Source organism: Podarcis cretensis, assembly GCF_951804945.1.
Source record: "Podarcis cretensis genome assembly, chromosome: 3".
NCBI lineage: Eukaryota > Metazoa > Chordata > Lepidosauria > Squamata > Lacertidae > Podarcis > Podarcis cretensis.
The window spans coordinates 11,658,569-11,675,168 of record NC_137172.1 but is presented as its reverse complement, the minus strand read 5'-3'; the positions used below and the strand labels follow the sequence as shown (position 1 = coordinate 11,675,168).

The following is a 16,600-nucleotide window of genomic DNA, read 5'->3' as shown; positions in this document are numbered from 1 at the left end:
TAGACTGTAGCCTTCGCTTTTAAAATAGGAAGCTGTTTTCTGGTGGGGTGGTTTGCCAGACACGGAGCACTCTGAGAAGACGAAATAGAGTGTTTCCCCTTGCAGTTAGCGATCTGTCACCACACAGCCTCGGAATTTCTACTGAAAAAGCAGGTTTTCCAAGAACACTTGAGATTGCCAAAGGCCGCACAGTGCTCTTGTGAGAAGCCACATTTGCAGCACTTGATCACGTTAAAAGGCAAAATATATGTTTTCTGGGGGGTTGGCCATCTGCAAAGATAGAAAAGAAAATAGAGAAAAGCTTGTTCTCGTTGTTCTTGGGCTTCACCGGCATTTTCGATGCTCTGTGTCCTGGTGATATAACAGTAACCTTGTTTTCAGTGGGACTTACTTCCATGTACATGTGCTTAGACTTACAGTAGCCTGATTGCCTTATGGTAGGGGTCGCCAGCACGGTACGCTCCTTAGGATGTGGATTACACTTCCTGTCATTACTAACTGTCGGGGAACTGACATCGGAGCCAGCAGTGGAGGCAGGGCTCCCAAGCGATGCCGGAGAAGGGCCAAGCAGGGAGAGAGGGAACTCATCGGCTGGGGAAGGAAATTAGCGTAACACCAGGGATAAAGGGGGGCGGTTGGGGGAATCGGAGAGGGGTCTCCAGGACTCTTCGCTGGAGACCAGCGGGGAGAGCACAGGTCCTCCTCTGCCCACACCCACCCTGCGCAGAAGACTTCCACGCAGGGAAAATAGGCGTAGACTTGGCGTCAAAGAGCTTTTGTGCTGGAAGAAGTTTAAGAAACGCCCACTGATTGGATTCTGCTAGCGACTGAACAGCCACGAAGTGAAGGGCTGTCCAGCCAGACAGGTTTAACCAGGCTACCTAGCCAGGACTGGCGGCAACTTACTCACGAGCAACCCCTTATAACCATTACACTAACCATTGGCCATGATGGCTGGTCCTCATGGGAATCGGAGTCCTGCAAATTCTGGAAGGCACTGCCTTGGCTGTCCTTGCCATAGACAGCTTAATAGTCTGGTAAGGAGGGTTTGGCAGTGTTAGAAACTCAGGTATATAAGCCAGGTGCCAAATGGCTCCCTCAACCAAGTTGTCAAAACGGAACGTCTTTAGAATTCTATCTGCTGTATTTCATCTTCACAATTGGAGTGATTTTCTGGAACTAAAATGCTTTTTCTGTGCAGCCTGAGCAGGAGCAATCACTATTAAGAAAAACAGTTTGGAAGAGGCCAATATGTATGTGGATTTTCCCTGGATCAAGTGTCTTTTCTTCCTTAAGTTCTCAAAGCTTTTAACGTAGCTCACGGTTGTCATCTGAACTAGCTTGATGTTCAAAGTTCATGAATTGGCTCCCAGCACGTTTCCAAGCACAATTCAAAGTGTTGGTGCTGACCTTTAAAGCCCTAAACAGCCTCAGGTCCAGTATACCTGAAGGAGCGAAGGAGCGTCTCCACCCCCATCTTTCGGCACGGACACTGAGGTCCGCACTGGCGGTTCCCTCGCTGCGAGAAGTGAGGTTACAGAGAACCAGGCAGAGGGCCTTCTCGGTAGTGGCTCCCGCCCTGTGGAACGCCCTCCCATCAGATGTCAAAGAGATAAACAACTACCTGACATTTAGAAGACATCTGAAGGTAGCCCTGTTCAGTGAAGTTTTTAATGTGTGACATTTTAATGTATTTTTAATCTTTGTTGGAAGCAAATATTTTACTTTTTAAAAGACAACTGAAGGCACCCCTGTTTAGAGAAGTTTTTAATGTTTGATGCTGTATTGTTTTTAATATTCACTTGGAAGCCGCCCAGAGTGGCTGAGGAAACCCAGCCAGATGGGCGGGGTATAAATAATAAATTATTACTATTATATTATATAACTGAGAATCAATCACAGTCAGTCCATCTTTAAAAAAATAAGATTTTAGAGCCATCTTGCTCCAAAATGGCAACTAGACACAACGTTGGTTTAAGGAGCCATTTGGAGCTTAGCTTTTATATCCGAGTTTCTAACACTGACCTGGAGATGTTGGGGATTGTACCTCCAATCTTTTTTAGCCCTTGGCTTAGAAGAGACAGTCTACGTGGCTCCTCCTTATGCCTGCTCTGTACACCTCCAGTTTCTCCTGCTTTTCGTTTCTTTCTGAGCACCCTCTCCTGTAGCAGCTTTCTTGAGCAGCTGGACTTTACAGCTGGCTTGACAGCCAGGAAATGTTGCCTGCACATTCCGGCCTTGCCTGCACCACCATCTGTTCCTTGGCATTCAAACCCGCCGGTTAACCTTGTTGTATCTGGTTCAGGAAGCACCAAATCAGTCCCGAGAACATTGCAAACGAATTGAGAGCCTGGCATCTGAAAGCCAAGGCAACCAAAGCCAAATTGGGCAAAGACCTTGAGCGCCATCCCCTGATATATGAAAGCGCTGGATTTCCCAGAGGCTCTTGGCCCAGAAAAGCTCACCACACATTTTTTGTTTTTTAAAGCCAGTGGGATCAAAGTATTCTCAGCCATGCTTGCTTCTTCAGACCCATCAGCATGATGGACAAACCATATCTTCTCCTCCTCCTCCTCCTCCTCCTCCTTCTTGTAACCGAGTAAGATTGTCTTCCAAAACAGGGTTTTATCAGTGAGTCCATAAGTGACTGTGGAGGCCAATTTTGGATCCATACGCCCTTCCACACTGGGGACATAGGTTTCAGCACTGGAGTTGATCATGGTGAGGGTTTGCCAAGCGTGCCTTCCTCTTAGCACGTTTCTCCCTTGTGTCCTGAGTTCGAACGTCTTCAGAGCCCACGACACCATTGGTAAAGGCTGTTCTCCAACTGGAGCGCCAGTGTTTCCCAGTTGTCGGTGTTTATACTACATTTTTTAAGATTTCTCTTGAGAGAGTCTTTAAACCTCTTTTGTTGACCACCAACATTACACTTTCCATTTTCAAGTTTGAAATAGAGTAGATGCTTTGGAATGCAATGACCAGGCATCCGCACAACATGCCCAGTCCAACGATGACCAGTCCAATGTATAGGGCACCATTGAAGTTTGAGACCCCAAGGTATGCCAACGTATAGAACTGGAAACAAGAATTTGTCACTTGATTCCCCCCCCCATACATATTTTTTTTGTTTGTAAGCAGTTTTGGATGGGTTTTGCCTGGAAAATCAGATGGGGATTATCCCCACTGCCTTGCGGGTTATCTTTGGGAGAAGTAACAGCTAAGGAGCAAACCCTACACAAATCAGAGTTGGGTGCACAAACTAGATGGGGTTGAGGTCTCTACAGTCATCCAGTGTCTGCTGGGATGGGGCTCAGGACCCCCCCCAAATCTTGAGGGGGCAGAGGAGTCCTGGTGGGATGTTGCCTCGGGCTGCGCTACATCAAGAGACGCCAGTGCGAATGTTGCGTCAGGTAGAGAGTCAAGGCTGCTCTCTGCCCCCTTGGAATACAGTGGCACCTCGGGTTAAGTACTTAATTCATTCCGGAGGTCCGTTCTTAATCTGAAACTGTACTTAACCTGAAGCACCACTTTAGCTAATGGGGCCTCCCGCTGCCGCCGCACGATTTCTGTTCTCGTCCTGAAGCAAAGTTCTTAACCCGAGGTACTATTTCTGAGTTAGCAGAATCTGTAACCTGAAGCATATGTAAACCAAGGTACCACTGTATCAGCACCTGCAATTCCTAATAAAGAAGCCTCTGGCTTTTTTAAAAAAATAAAAGTTATTTTAAACATTTTTTTCCAATTCATTATATATATATCACTGCTCTTTTCTTTCAACATGCTGGAGACGCACTCCTGCTGTATGTCATGCCTGTTTTGCCTGGCTAGAAATCTAATTTGCTTCTTCCTTGCCTTGGTGGTGGGTAGAGAGAGAGATGAAATGAACATTCATAGGTCCATCCACTTTTCCCACTGACCTCGCCCACCCCTGGTACACAGCTCTCCAAAGGAAACAGATGCCCTCACCTCTGTCACAAGTGATGGTTGTTTGATCCAGAAAGACCTTTCTACTCAAAGGCTTTTCTCGAGGTCTGGCTGGACTCGGGGAGCAGGGCGCTCGGCTCGTATAACTCAGCTCTTTTTAAATAGCATACTGGCTTTCTCTTCGGTACAGTTAATGAAGTATAAAGCACGAGGTTGGCAGGGTTTTCTTGGAAATATAGCTGCGATTAGGGAGCCTGAGTGAGCAACACTGATTTTAATGCATAACTACATTAGTGTAATTCTTGGCAACCGCCGCTTACTTAACCTCTTCATTCCTTTAGGATTTATAAGGCACATTAATCACAGGCCTTCGCCTCCTCCTCTGTGCATAGACTGTAGGTTATTATTTAAGCTTTCCAACCGAAGAAATTGGAACGTTTTAGAACAGGGCTTCCCTGAAAGTGACAGGGATGAGGTGTTAGTAAAATTGCCAGTTTATTTTTACTGCTCCTCTGCTTTTGATGGTGACCTGATGCTTAAATGTGAACCTTTTCTAAAGGAAAATACGGACGGGGTCCCTTGTCTCATGTACTTAATCCAACCTTCACTGGGACCCAATAACTTTTCTCTCTGTATAAGCGGCAGTTAAATCACAAAGTTTCCGATTAACCATAGTTTCTGCTTTGTCCAAACCAGGAAACAATGGTGACCAGATTTGGAACAAGCCAGGATATTAAACCAACTTCCAAGCTGTTGGGTTGAACGTCCTGGTTTGCTCCAAAGCTGGTAATTATAATTCCCTGGTTCAGATGAAATGTGAATTGTGGTTAATTAATTAGAGGTTTCTGGGTTTAATTGCTGCTCACAGCAATGGGAGGAGTGAAGGGGCTGCATTCATGGTCATGCTTTGGCTTAATTAGTAAGGATATGATTGCCAGAACATGTCCTGGATGTGAATAAGATTATACAAGTGCATAACATTTTGCTCCAGAAGCATATTACCATGTTACATTCAGCTGAACCCTTTTTGCTCCGCGTTTCCGCTCACAAAATATCCCTTTTGTGAGTTTGAAGTAGAATGCCCCTGTGCACAGCTCCAATTGGCTGGTGTCCATGATGTCAAACACCCACCTCCCTTCCATTGCAGGAGCAGTTTTACGACCCTCAAATAAGCATTGTTTTTACTGCACTTTCAGTGCAATCAAGATCTCAGTGGATATGCAATTGTTGGAGAAAGGGAAGGTCTGACTGCATGGGAGACAGCCAGTTTCATTGGCTTTTGTTTCTTCTACTTGCGTTGCAATGTTGGGAGGAGGATGGTGAAAATTCTGCTGTGGCTCATTTATATATAATCTTGCAATAATAAAGCCTTAATTATCCAAAATGCTTATATTTAGGTTTGCTGTGTCTGTCTCTCTCCCTTCCCCCCTCTAGCTAATGTAGTGATTCAGTTTCTCGCTGGTAAGGGGACTTGTTGTTGTTTATTCGTTTAGTCGTATCCTACTCTTTGTGACCCCATGGACCAGAGCATGCCAGGCACTCCTGTCTTCCACCGTCTCCCGCAGTTTGGTCAAACTCATGCTGGTAGCTTTGAGAACACTGTCCAACCATCTCATCCTCTGTCGTCCCCTTCTCCTTGTGCCCTCAATCTTTCCAGGGAGTCTTCTTGTGCTGGTCCCGGGGGGGGGGGGGTTACCATGCGGCATGGTCTGAGTCTGGTCCTGGGTTAAGGGTATGGAGGCTGTCCATCAAGGGCAAAGCGGGGTCCAAGGCAAGGAGCCGGGCGTGGTCAGGAACTCCGGAAGAGCAGGTCAGGGTGCCGGCAGGAGCAGGTTACCAACGATGTTGCTCCCGCAACCTGGGACTGGGCTGACTGGCCTTTATCTCCTCTGGGGCCTAGGGTGGTACCGGCCCACAGGTGACTTGCCCCTCCTGGCCTTAAGGCGAGCACTCCTCCTGAGAGAACTTAGTTCCCTCTGCCTCTTTGCCCTGAGCCTCTGCAGCTCAGGAGAGGCTGGAGGGTTACTGGACCCAGAGGCAACCTCACCTTCCCCTGACAGGGTGGGGAGAGGAGCACCTGCAGGCAATGGGTCCTCAATCAGCCCCGGAGCCAGAGTGGATTCATCTGGTGTCTGCTCCTGAGGATCTGGCACAGGTGCGGGCCCTTCAGATTTAAGGCCCTGCCCCGACTCAGCCGGCCCTGGAGACGGGGACTCCTGTGCAGGGTGGGATTCTTCAGGTTCAGCCTCTGAATCAGATTCCCAGGCCATCACACTTCTCTTCTCATGTCCAACCATCTTGTCCTCTGTCGTCCCCTTCTCCTTGTGCCCTCCATCTTTCCCAACATCAGGGTCTTCTCCAGGGAGTCTTCTCTTCTCATGAGGTGGCCAAAGTACTGGAGCCTCAGTTTCAGGATCTGTCCTTCCAGTGAGCACTCAGGGCTGATTTCCTTCAGAATGGATAGGTTTGATCTTCTTGCAGTCCATGGGACTCTCAAGAGTCTCCTCCAGCACCAGAATTCAAAAGCATCAATTCCTTGGCGATCAGCCAGGGAGAGTTAGTCCCAGGCCGGACAGGACAGATGCCGGGAATTGAACCTGAGACATTCTGCATTCAAAGCAGATGCTCTATCGCTGAGCTACGGCCCTTTCCCATCAGTGCTGCCCAACAGGGAAGATGAAGGAACTGACTGGCCAATAGGACATGAGCACCACGAAAGTACCAGCTGTGCTTTCTCTCACCGCAGCAGAAGAACATGCTGTACAGATGGTTATTCTGCTATTCCATTGCACTCAAGGGTCCCAAAGCACATCTCTCTTTAGAGATTGGCAATAAAAGGTTGCAGGCCCAGCTCTGGGTTGATTTTACCTATTGGTTTTAGAGAGAGGAAGCATTGCTTTAATTACTGCTCAAAGCTGAATTCAGCTCCTCTTCCGCCACTTCCAGATATGATCCCCTTTTTTATTATGACAACAAGAGAGGCATTATGTTCAATTAGTCGGCTCGAAATAAACATTGACCAGGTGGTATTTGAATGGAAGTCTCTGTTGAAAAAGCATCAGATTGAACGCACCAGCTTTTTCCACGCTTGTGCTAAGGATTGGGCAAATTTGTTTGTTTGTTTTTGGGTTTATGTCCCCGCCGTTTGTCACAAGATCCCAGCAATAAATAAATGAAAACATGTTTTAAAAATGGCAGCGTAGAACGTATCAACTGCCTGTTAGTTCAGAAAACAACAGCCGACCCACTAAGTTGAAAATGCTTGTAAGTTTTTAGCTGATGCCTAAACGTGACTATCTTGACCATGGGTCAGCAAGCTTCTTCAGCTGTGGGCCGGTCCACTGTCCCTCAGACCATGTGGTGGGACGGACTATATTTTGGAAAAAAAAAAAAAAAGAACAAATTCCTATGCCCCACAAATAACCCAGAGATGCATTTTAAATAAAAGGACACATTCTACTCATGTAAAAACACGCTGATTCCCGGACCATCCACGGGCTGGATTGAGAAGACGCTTGGGCCGCATCCGGCCCACGGGCCTTAGGTTGCCTACCCTTGATCTTGACTCATTTCACTCTGGGTTGAGAATTGGGTGATAATTGGCCTCAGCTGCCCTGGTGACTAAAGTTCTTTGGGCAGTGGTTCTCAAACATTTTTCTTCGGACCGCACTTTTAGAATAAATATTTGCCCATGCCACACCAAATTTTCATTGGAAAACTAAAGGAAAGAACTCCAAGCTGTGTTTTTTTTCTTTACTTTAAAAACAAAACACAGAGGACAACTAATTTATAATATGATCATGGGGCATCAAAAATGTATAAAACAATGCAGCTACGTAAGAACACGTATTATCCCCAAAATAGAATGAGCCTCTTACATATGTACCTTAAGTATTTATACAAACTCATTGAGAGGTTTATGCTTGCTTTTGCCAGGTAATCTCATTTATATTAGGTCTATTTTGAGACAAACAAACTCTCGTCTCCTCACCAGTGCAAATAAGCCTTTCTCTCTTTCTGAATGTTCATATTTGTCAGAACTGAAAATTCCTCTTCACAGTATGTCACAGAGAACTGCAGAACAACAGCCAATGTTCTTGAAGAGAGGCATGGATATTGTTTCTGGTGGTATATTTCTACTGCACTGAAATGCTCAAATGTTTCTTTGATTGTACTCAAACCTTCTTGCCATACTTGCCACCCTCTCCTGCCTCACCTGCTTGACATGCCACACCTTTTGAGAACCACTGTCTTTGAGTCAGAGAAAGTGTGACCCTATTGATTCTCCTAGATATCTCAGTTGACCATGGTATCTGCCCAGCTCAGTGGTGGCCAAACATGGCCCTCCAGCTGTTTTTGGACTACAACTCCCATCATCCCTAGCTAACAGGACCAGGGGTGATGGGAATTGTAGTCCCCAAACAGCTGGAGGGCCAAGTCTGGCCACCACTGGCCCTAGCTTGTCTTTGTGAGTTGGGGCTTGGAGACACCATGGAATTACTCCTACTTGGTTCCAGAGGGTGTGTGCCCTGACCCATGTGGGGTGCCCTAGGGCATGCCTTTGTCCCAAATGCTATTTAATTAATATCTCTATAAAATCATGGGGGGTGTCATTAGGAGATTTTGGGGCAAGGCGTCACCAGTATGCTGATGATGGCCACCTCTGTTACTTGGTATCATCTAAATCATGAGAGGCCATGTATGTGCCTGAATGCTACTACTGTGACAGAATCCTAACAAACCTCTCTGGATGGCTGATTCTCAGGTCTAGGAATTGTGTACCTGTCCTGGATGGAAATGCATTCTTTCTGAAGGAGCAGTGCATCTTTTTGGGATGCTTCTTAGTCCATCTCCATCCCTAATGGCTCAGGTGATTGTAGTCACCTTTGTTGTCGTTTAGTAGTGTCCGACTCTTCGTGACCCCATGGACCAGAGCACACCAGGCACTCCTGTCTCCCACTGCCTCCCGCAGTTTGGTTAAACTCAGGCTGGTAGCTTCGAGAACACTGTTAACCATCTCGTCCTCTGTCATCCCCTTCTCCTTGTGCCCTCCATCTTTCCCAACATCAGGGTCTTTTCCAGGGAGTCTTCTCTTCTCACAAGGTGGCCAAAGTATTGGAGCCTCAGCTTCAGGATCTGTCCTTCCAGTGAGCACTCAGGGCTGATTTCCTTCAGAATGGATAGGTTTGATCTTCTTGCAGTCCATGGGGCTCTCAAGAGTCTCCTCTAGCACTGTAGTCACCTTGGAGGGCTCATTACAGACTCAGTGCATCCACTGTGACTCTCCTTGGACTGGGAGAGCCTTGCCATAGTAGTTGCACCTGATTTGGCAGATCTGCACTGGCTGCCTATTAGCTGCGTTCAAATTTTTGGTGATGGCATTTAAAGCCCTAAACAACTTGGGACCAGGAGACCCCTTCCCCCAGTACAAACCAAGACGATTTTTTGAAATTCTCTGAGGAGACCCCGCTGTTCATTCCTCAAGTGTTACTTGTTGACAGCATGGGCATATGTCCCACCCTCTGGAATGCCCGCCTTTGGGGAATTAATGAGGTGGCGTCAGTAATGACCTTTAAACACCTCTTAAAAGCTTTCCTAGACCTTAACTCTTTAATTCTCCATTTTGAACTTTGCTCAGCTGTCTCCTTTACCTTTACCTTTACCTCCACAATACTTTATGCAGTTCTGTTCTGGTTCTATCCAGTTTTTCGAATCTTCGTTGGCATTTCTATTGTTTTTATGGAAATCATTTAGGGATTTTTTACAAAGTAGTGTAGGATTTTAACAAATAAGCAAGCTAACAAATAACTCCCAGAGAGGCTGCATTCCACACCCAGAGTGCTTTTGTGATACCTGTGACCTAGATCTTCCTCTGCATTTTTGACCTTCGCACATTCTTTGTTTGTGCTGTTAGTTTCTCAGTTCATATGGGGTGAGATTTGCCATAATCTGGATTATGAACATTGGTCTGTGGCAGTCTGGTTGTTCTTGCATTGCAGGTGTGATGACCCTGGACCCTAAAGGCTATGAAAGTTATGGAATATTTTGCATGCTAAAGTTGAAAACATTTAGTGGTAACAAATAACCACTTTGGTGTGATTCTTTTCCTTGGTGTGATTTTTTAAAGGATCCGCTTTAGGCTATGTGAACGGCATGAATATCATATTATAGATTTGCCCAATCAAATCAAATAAAAAACCAACCCCTTGGTCAATTTTAACCTGTCAAATACTGTCCAATAGTTGACTAGTTGATTAGAAGAGTTAAAGGGAGAAAATGACTTTTATTAAAACAGTTGTCTTTCAGAAGATTCTAAAAGGTTTACAGAGCCTTGAACAAGTGATTCCTTCTCTCCACAGCAAAGACAATGGATTCAGCAGTAGCAGTGGTTGAAAAAAAAAAGTTATTTGGGGTAGGTAGGGCAAAACTCATAGGTGAAAGTAGCAGTTCAGAGCTTCCTTCCATATTCCCCAAATCCCTCCGATCCTGAGCTGTTTCATGATGATGATGACTATATTTTTACCCCACCCATCTGGCTGGGTTTCCCCAGCTGCTCTGGGCGGCTTACAGAATATATAAAACATAATAAAGCATCAAACCTTTAAAACATCCCGATACAGGGCTGCCTTCAGATGTCTGTTACATAGTTCTTAATCTCATTGACTTCTGAAGGAAGGGTGCCACTACCAAGAAGGCCTTTTGCCTGGTTCCCTGTAACTTTGCTTCTCCCAGTGAGGCAAACCACCGGGAGATCCTCGGAGCTGGACTTCCGTGTCTAGGCTGGACGATGGGGTGGAGATGCTGCTTCAGGTATAAAGGACTGAGGCTGTTTAGGGCTTTAAAGGTCAGCACCAACACTTTGAGTTGTGCTTGGAAACGTACTGGGAGCCAATAGACCAAAGGGGATCTTGGAGTGAAAATGGTCACTGTCAGTGGTGGCCAAGCGCTTTTGCTTCTGCCACCTCAACCATGGGCCCTGTCAAAGAAAAATGTTGAGAGGGTAAGGAGTGCCACTTCCCTCTTGCTCTCTGAAATTGCTCACTTCATCTGAATCTAACAGCTATTTACCAGCTCCATCTGGTACGCAGGCTGAGACCCTACCTGCCCGCAGACTGTCTGCCCAGAGTGGTGCATGCTCTAGTTATCTCCCGCTTGGGCTACTGCAGTGCGCTCTACGTGGGGCTACCTTTGAAGGTGACCCGGAAACTGCAATTAATCCAGAATGCGGCAGCTAGACTGGTGACTGGGAGTGGCCACCGAGACCATATAACACAGGTCCTGAAAGATCTTCATCGGTTCCCAGTATGTTTCCGAGCACAATTCAAAGTGTTGGTGTTGACCTTTAAAGCCCTAAATGGCCTTGGCCCAGTATACCTGATGGAGCATCTCCACCCCCATCATCCAGCCCGGACACTGAAGTCCAGCCCCCAGGGCCTTCTGGTGGTTCCCTCCCTGCGAGAAGTGAGGTTACAGGGAACCAGGCAGAGGGCCTTCTCGGTAGTGGGCCTGCCCTGTGGAACGCACTCCCAGCAGATGTCAGGACAATAAACAACTATTTTATTTTTAAAAGACATCTGAAGGTGGCCCTGTTTAGGGAAGTTTTTAATATCTGATGCTGTATTGTTTTTAAAATTTGGTTGGAAGCCGCCCAGAGTGGCTGGGGAGACCCAGTCAGATGGGCGGGGAAGAAATAATAAATTATTATTATTATTATTATTATTATTATTATTATTATTATTATTAATGTTCTCGTTTGCCTTGCCAATGAGCATGCTGTGAGTTTGCTTCCTTCTTCCTTCTTCCTTCTCAGTTCCTGTTCAAAGAGTCCTGCAGCTACAGCGCATAGCCAATAGGAGGTGCTGGACGGTGTGGCTTAATCCATAGATCATAGGATTGTTGAGTTGGAAGGGGCCCTGAGGATCATCTAGTTGAACCCCCTGCGATGCAGGAATATGCAGTTGGCCCATACGGGGGTCAAAACTGCGACATTGATGTTATCAGCCCCACATTCTCACCAGCTGAACTATCCACCAGATTAATTGGCAAAGAGCAAGTCCTTTGGGGTGAGATGTAGGGCCAGGAGGGGGGCTGTCTTGAAATGAGGGGTGTGTGCCTTTGCGAGACCCTCTCTCCTACAAGGCTGGCCATTAAGCAACCCCAGTGTTCAGGCAAAAACCCAGGTTGGAATACTCGACAGTGGGCAGTCGATCGGCCGGTTGACAATACAGTGTTACCTTGGGTTAAGAACTTAATTCGTTCTGGAGGTCCGTTCTTAACCTGAAACTGTTCTTAACCTGAGGTACCACTTTAGCTAATGGGGCCTCCTGCTGCTGCCACATGATTTCTGTTCTCATCCTGAAGCGAAGTTCTTAACCCGAGGTACTATTTCTGGGTTAGCGGAGTCTGTAACCTGAAGCGTCTGTAACCCGAGGTACCACAGTATTTGCCCAAGACAAGTATCCTATCCATACAGTGGTACCTCGGCTGAATAACTTAATTCGTTCCGGAGGTCTGTTCTTAACCTGAAACTGTTCTTAACCTGAAGCACCACTTTAGCTAATGGGACCTCCTGCTGCCGCCGCACCGCCGGAGCACGATTTCTGTTCTCATCCTGAAGCAAAGTTCTTAACCCGAGGTACTATTTCTGGGTTAGCGGAGTCTGTCACCTGAAGCGTCTGTCACCTGGAGCGTCTGTAACCCGAGGTACCACTGTATTTGTCCGAGACCAGTATCCTATCCATATACAGTGGTACCTCGGGATGCAAACGGGATCTGTTTCGGAGACCCGTTCACATCCTGAACGGAACAGAAGACGCGATGGCGCGTCTGCGCGTGCACGGATCGGGTTTCGCCACTTCTGCGCATGTGCGTGACATCATTTTGAGCGTCTGCGCATGCGCGAGCGACAAAACCCAGAAGTAACGCGCTCCGTTACTTCTGGGTTGCCGTGGAGTGCAACTCGAATGCGCTCAACCCGAAGCACATTCAACTTGAGGTATGACTGTATTGTCCGTAATCCTTGAAATGTCAGATGCAATATCAAAGCATAGCATTTTAAACTATAGCACTCCAATGCGGTTTTTTGTTCCTAACCAGATCGCCTGCCACCAAGACCAAAGGCTCTGCAGTCTTAACTTAAACGGAGGAAGGTGAACGGAATCGGTGCCTCTCACCAGGTACAGGTTCTTAGCATCTTTTACTCTCTGTGGTGGGACTTTGGCGAGAGAGGAGACGAGAGCCCTGCTGCGGGAAATGTTGGCAGCCTCCACCCCCCCACCCCCCGTTGCTTATAACAGAAGCAAACACTGGACACAGTGGAGATTGTAGGATGAAACCTGGCAGACTCTCAGCTTTGGGTGGCTGCCCTCTTTTCTCTGCTGCCAAGAGACATGCCTTCCATTTTAGAAACAAACTATCTGGCAAAATAAATCTTGTTTCAGGCCCGCTCATAGGTCTGGAGGCTCCAGGAAAAGATAGATAGCTGTATTTTGAAACTTGTTGCTATTTTGGAACCATTGTGACAAGCTGTTTTAGGATAGTTGGCGCTTCTAATTTATGAGTTCTGACTGCATCCCTGCCTCCCGTGCTGGGTCCCTGTGGCATGACAAGATTATCAGCGCTACCGATTGGACTTCTCTGCCCACTGGATCCATCAACTTCATGTTTTGGTGACAGTAGTGTGATGGTGAGTTGGACCAGGGTTCAACCGCCCGCCCCCAGGAAGCTTATGGGGAGCAGAGGGCAGTGCCATAGCTTGTGGGGGTGGGCACAGAGGTTGTTGTCCCATACAGGGGTCTGTTGGACTTTACAGGGAATAAACCCAGACTGAAACCAATGGAGGATATAAGGAGCCAAGTTACGGATTGGTTACAATACCACCAGCTACACGATATGTTAAAATTAGATTTAAAAAATGGGTTCTTACGATACGATAATCTTTATTGTCATTGTCCCATACAGAACAACGAAACTGAAAAAATCTACATCAGACATTCAAAACCAACAAGCCTGCTATCCCAGCCTGTTTAGCCCCCTAAAAACTCTGATACCCCAAAATTAAATACAATATACTCCCATAGAGACTACCTTACACTGTGTTTAAAACCAAAATCGCATTTGGATCGAAACTGTTTCTTAGGCGGCTAATCCTAGTTTTAATAACCCTGTACAGTGGTGCCCCGCAAGACGAACGCCTTGCAAGACGGAAAACCCGCTAGATGAAAGGGTTTTCCGTTTTTGAGGCGCTTCGCCAAACGAATTTCCCTATGGGCTTGCTTCGCAAGACGAAAATGTCTTGCGAGTTCCTGCAGGTTTTTTTCCCCTCCCCCCTTTTTCTAAGCCGCTAAACCGCTTATCAGCTGATCCGCTAAGCCGATAAGCCGCTAAAAGCCGCTAAAAGCCGATAAGCCGCTAATAGCGCTAATCCGCTAAGCCGTCAATGGGCTTGCTTCGCAAGACGAAAAAACCGCTAGTCGAAGAGACTCGCGGAATGGATTAATTTCGTCTTGCGAGGCGCCACTGTACCTTCTTCCAGAAGGCAGAAGCTGAAAGAGATCATTTCCGGGGTGCGCACTATCCTGCACTATCTCTGCAGCTTTCTTATGGCACCGGGAAGCATAGATTTGATCCAAGGTGGGAAGAGTGCACCCAATTATTCTCTCTGCAGTTTTTACTTCTTGGACCAAACCTCACCATTTGAAAGAGAATTATTACAGAATATGGATAAACACTGGTCTAAAATGTATAAGTTTTTGCTAGAATGGGAAACAAAGGACAAGCTAGTCAAAGCTCCGGTGACACACTGGGCAATAGATATAGGACACAACATAGACTTAAACCTTTGGGAGAAATTTTGGAAAAATGATTTGAAATTTGCTGCGTGTTACACGTTGAAAGAGAATTCTATGAAAATGATTCACAGATGGTACTTAACTCAGAGTAGGTTGGCTAAGATATATAGAACAGAATCAGATATGTGTTGAAAATGTAAAGGAATGGAGGGAACATTTTTTTCATATGTGGTGGACATGTAAAAAGGTAAAAAAATCCCAAACAAATGGGGAGATGATCTGCAATGAGTTGAAAAAAAATATTTAGAAGAATGGCAGATGAAGGTGATGGACTACATGGAACTCGCGGAAATGACTGGCAGAATCCGAGACCAGGGAGAAGAGTCGGTGGAAGAAGATTGGAAGAAATTTAAAGATTATCTACAGAAATATTGTAAATTAAGGAATGCTAGAAAGATGTTGGAATGAAGCTACATGGCTTTAGCAGAAATGTTATAAAGAATTAAGTATAATAGATTGTAATTGGATTAAAGGAAAAAATAATGTTAGAATTTGTTAAGTTAAATGATAGGACAGAAGTTTGAGGAAGATGGAAAGGATTTGCTGAAACAATTAATCGAAGTGGAATACAAAAAAAGGGAGGTGTGAGGAGGTCGCTGAAACAAGTAAAAGAAAGTTAATAACATTGAAAGTATAGGTTGTGTTTCTTTTTTCTTTTTTCAAATTGTTTTTGTTTTATTTTTGTTATGTATATGTAATATTTTTGTTTTTGTATTGTATTGTATGGTTTTGTTATGTTTAATTTTTTTCTTTTTTCTTTCTGTAACTTTCAAAACTTTAATAAATATTATTTAAAAAAACAAAAGAAAAAAAATATTTAGAATAACCTTCCCCCAAAGACCGGAGTCGTTCCTGTTGGGAATAGTTCAGGCAGAAATTCCTGGGTGTCCAGAAAATGTATTTATGTCTGCAACAATGGCAGCTCGAATTTCGTTAGCACAAAACTGGAAAGTGATGGAGGTCCCAGGCAAGGAGGATTGGCAATTTAAGACGTTAGATTATGCAGAACTAGCAGGTTTAACACGTAGAATAAGAGAGCAAGAAGAACATGTATTCAAAGCAGGGTGGGAAATATTTATTGAGTATATGGAAAATAACCGTATGCAGCTGAAAACTCTGGCAGTATTAAGATCAAAACCTCAAGAGAGTAATTCATATTTGAGTGATGTAAGAGTGGAGAACTGATTAAAATGGTTAAAGTAAAAAAAAATGCAGGAATGATAAGCAAAATGAACCATGGAAGGAGAAGGATGGAAGTCATTGGACATATAAAACTATGTAAAATGTTTAATTTGAGATGCAAAATCGAAAATTTGATAAAAATTATTTATATGTATAAAAAAAGAGGTTGTTGTCCCGGGTGCAAAATTGTTAGGGGCGCAAAATTTCAACAACCAGTGCTTCCTCAGTACATCTGTATGCTTCCATTGCTGGGCTCTGTTTAAAATGACTTCTCCATATGAACCAAGAAGTGACCTCTGCAGACAACAGAACAACTCTTCTTTTCTGTGGGTACGGGCACTGAATGTGCATCCACACTCTGTTTTCCTCCATCCGCACGGGCCTGGGGACTAGCAACCTGTGCTACACCACTGGTGGTGGGCTTGGGAGAACTTCGGTGCCCTGGCAGGGATCACCATCAAGGATTTCTGCACTGGGCAGATGAGACCTTGAGCCAGCCTTCTAAATGTTCACAATGGCAGCGTGGCATCACTCTGGGCCACTGTGAACAATTCAAATGGGCAGCTCTCAGTGGAGCAGGTGTAAATCTGCAATCTTATACACCAGTGACAGGGAACCTGTTTTCTTCCAGACATTGCTTGGCT

General features: G+C 45.6%; 1 protein-coding gene across 6 annotated transcripts in view; it reads left to right on the top strand.

Moving 5' to 3' along the window:
- The window catches only part of CCDC85A (coiled-coil domain containing 85A), a 164,725-nt gene that overhangs the window by 27,222 nt on the left and 120,903 nt on the right, over positions 1–16,600 (top strand). Inside the window, exon 3 of one of the 6 annotated variants that reach the window (XM_079968809.1) lies at positions 13,021–13,100. The exons of the other annotated variants lie outside the window; for them this stretch is intronic. Coding sequence (XP_079824935.1) covers positions 13,021–13,058 — 38 coding nt within the window. The 3' untranslated portion in view covers positions 13,059–13,100. The remainder of the gene's footprint in view (positions 1–13,020; positions 13,101–16,600) is intronic. 6 annotated transcript variants of the gene reach the window in all.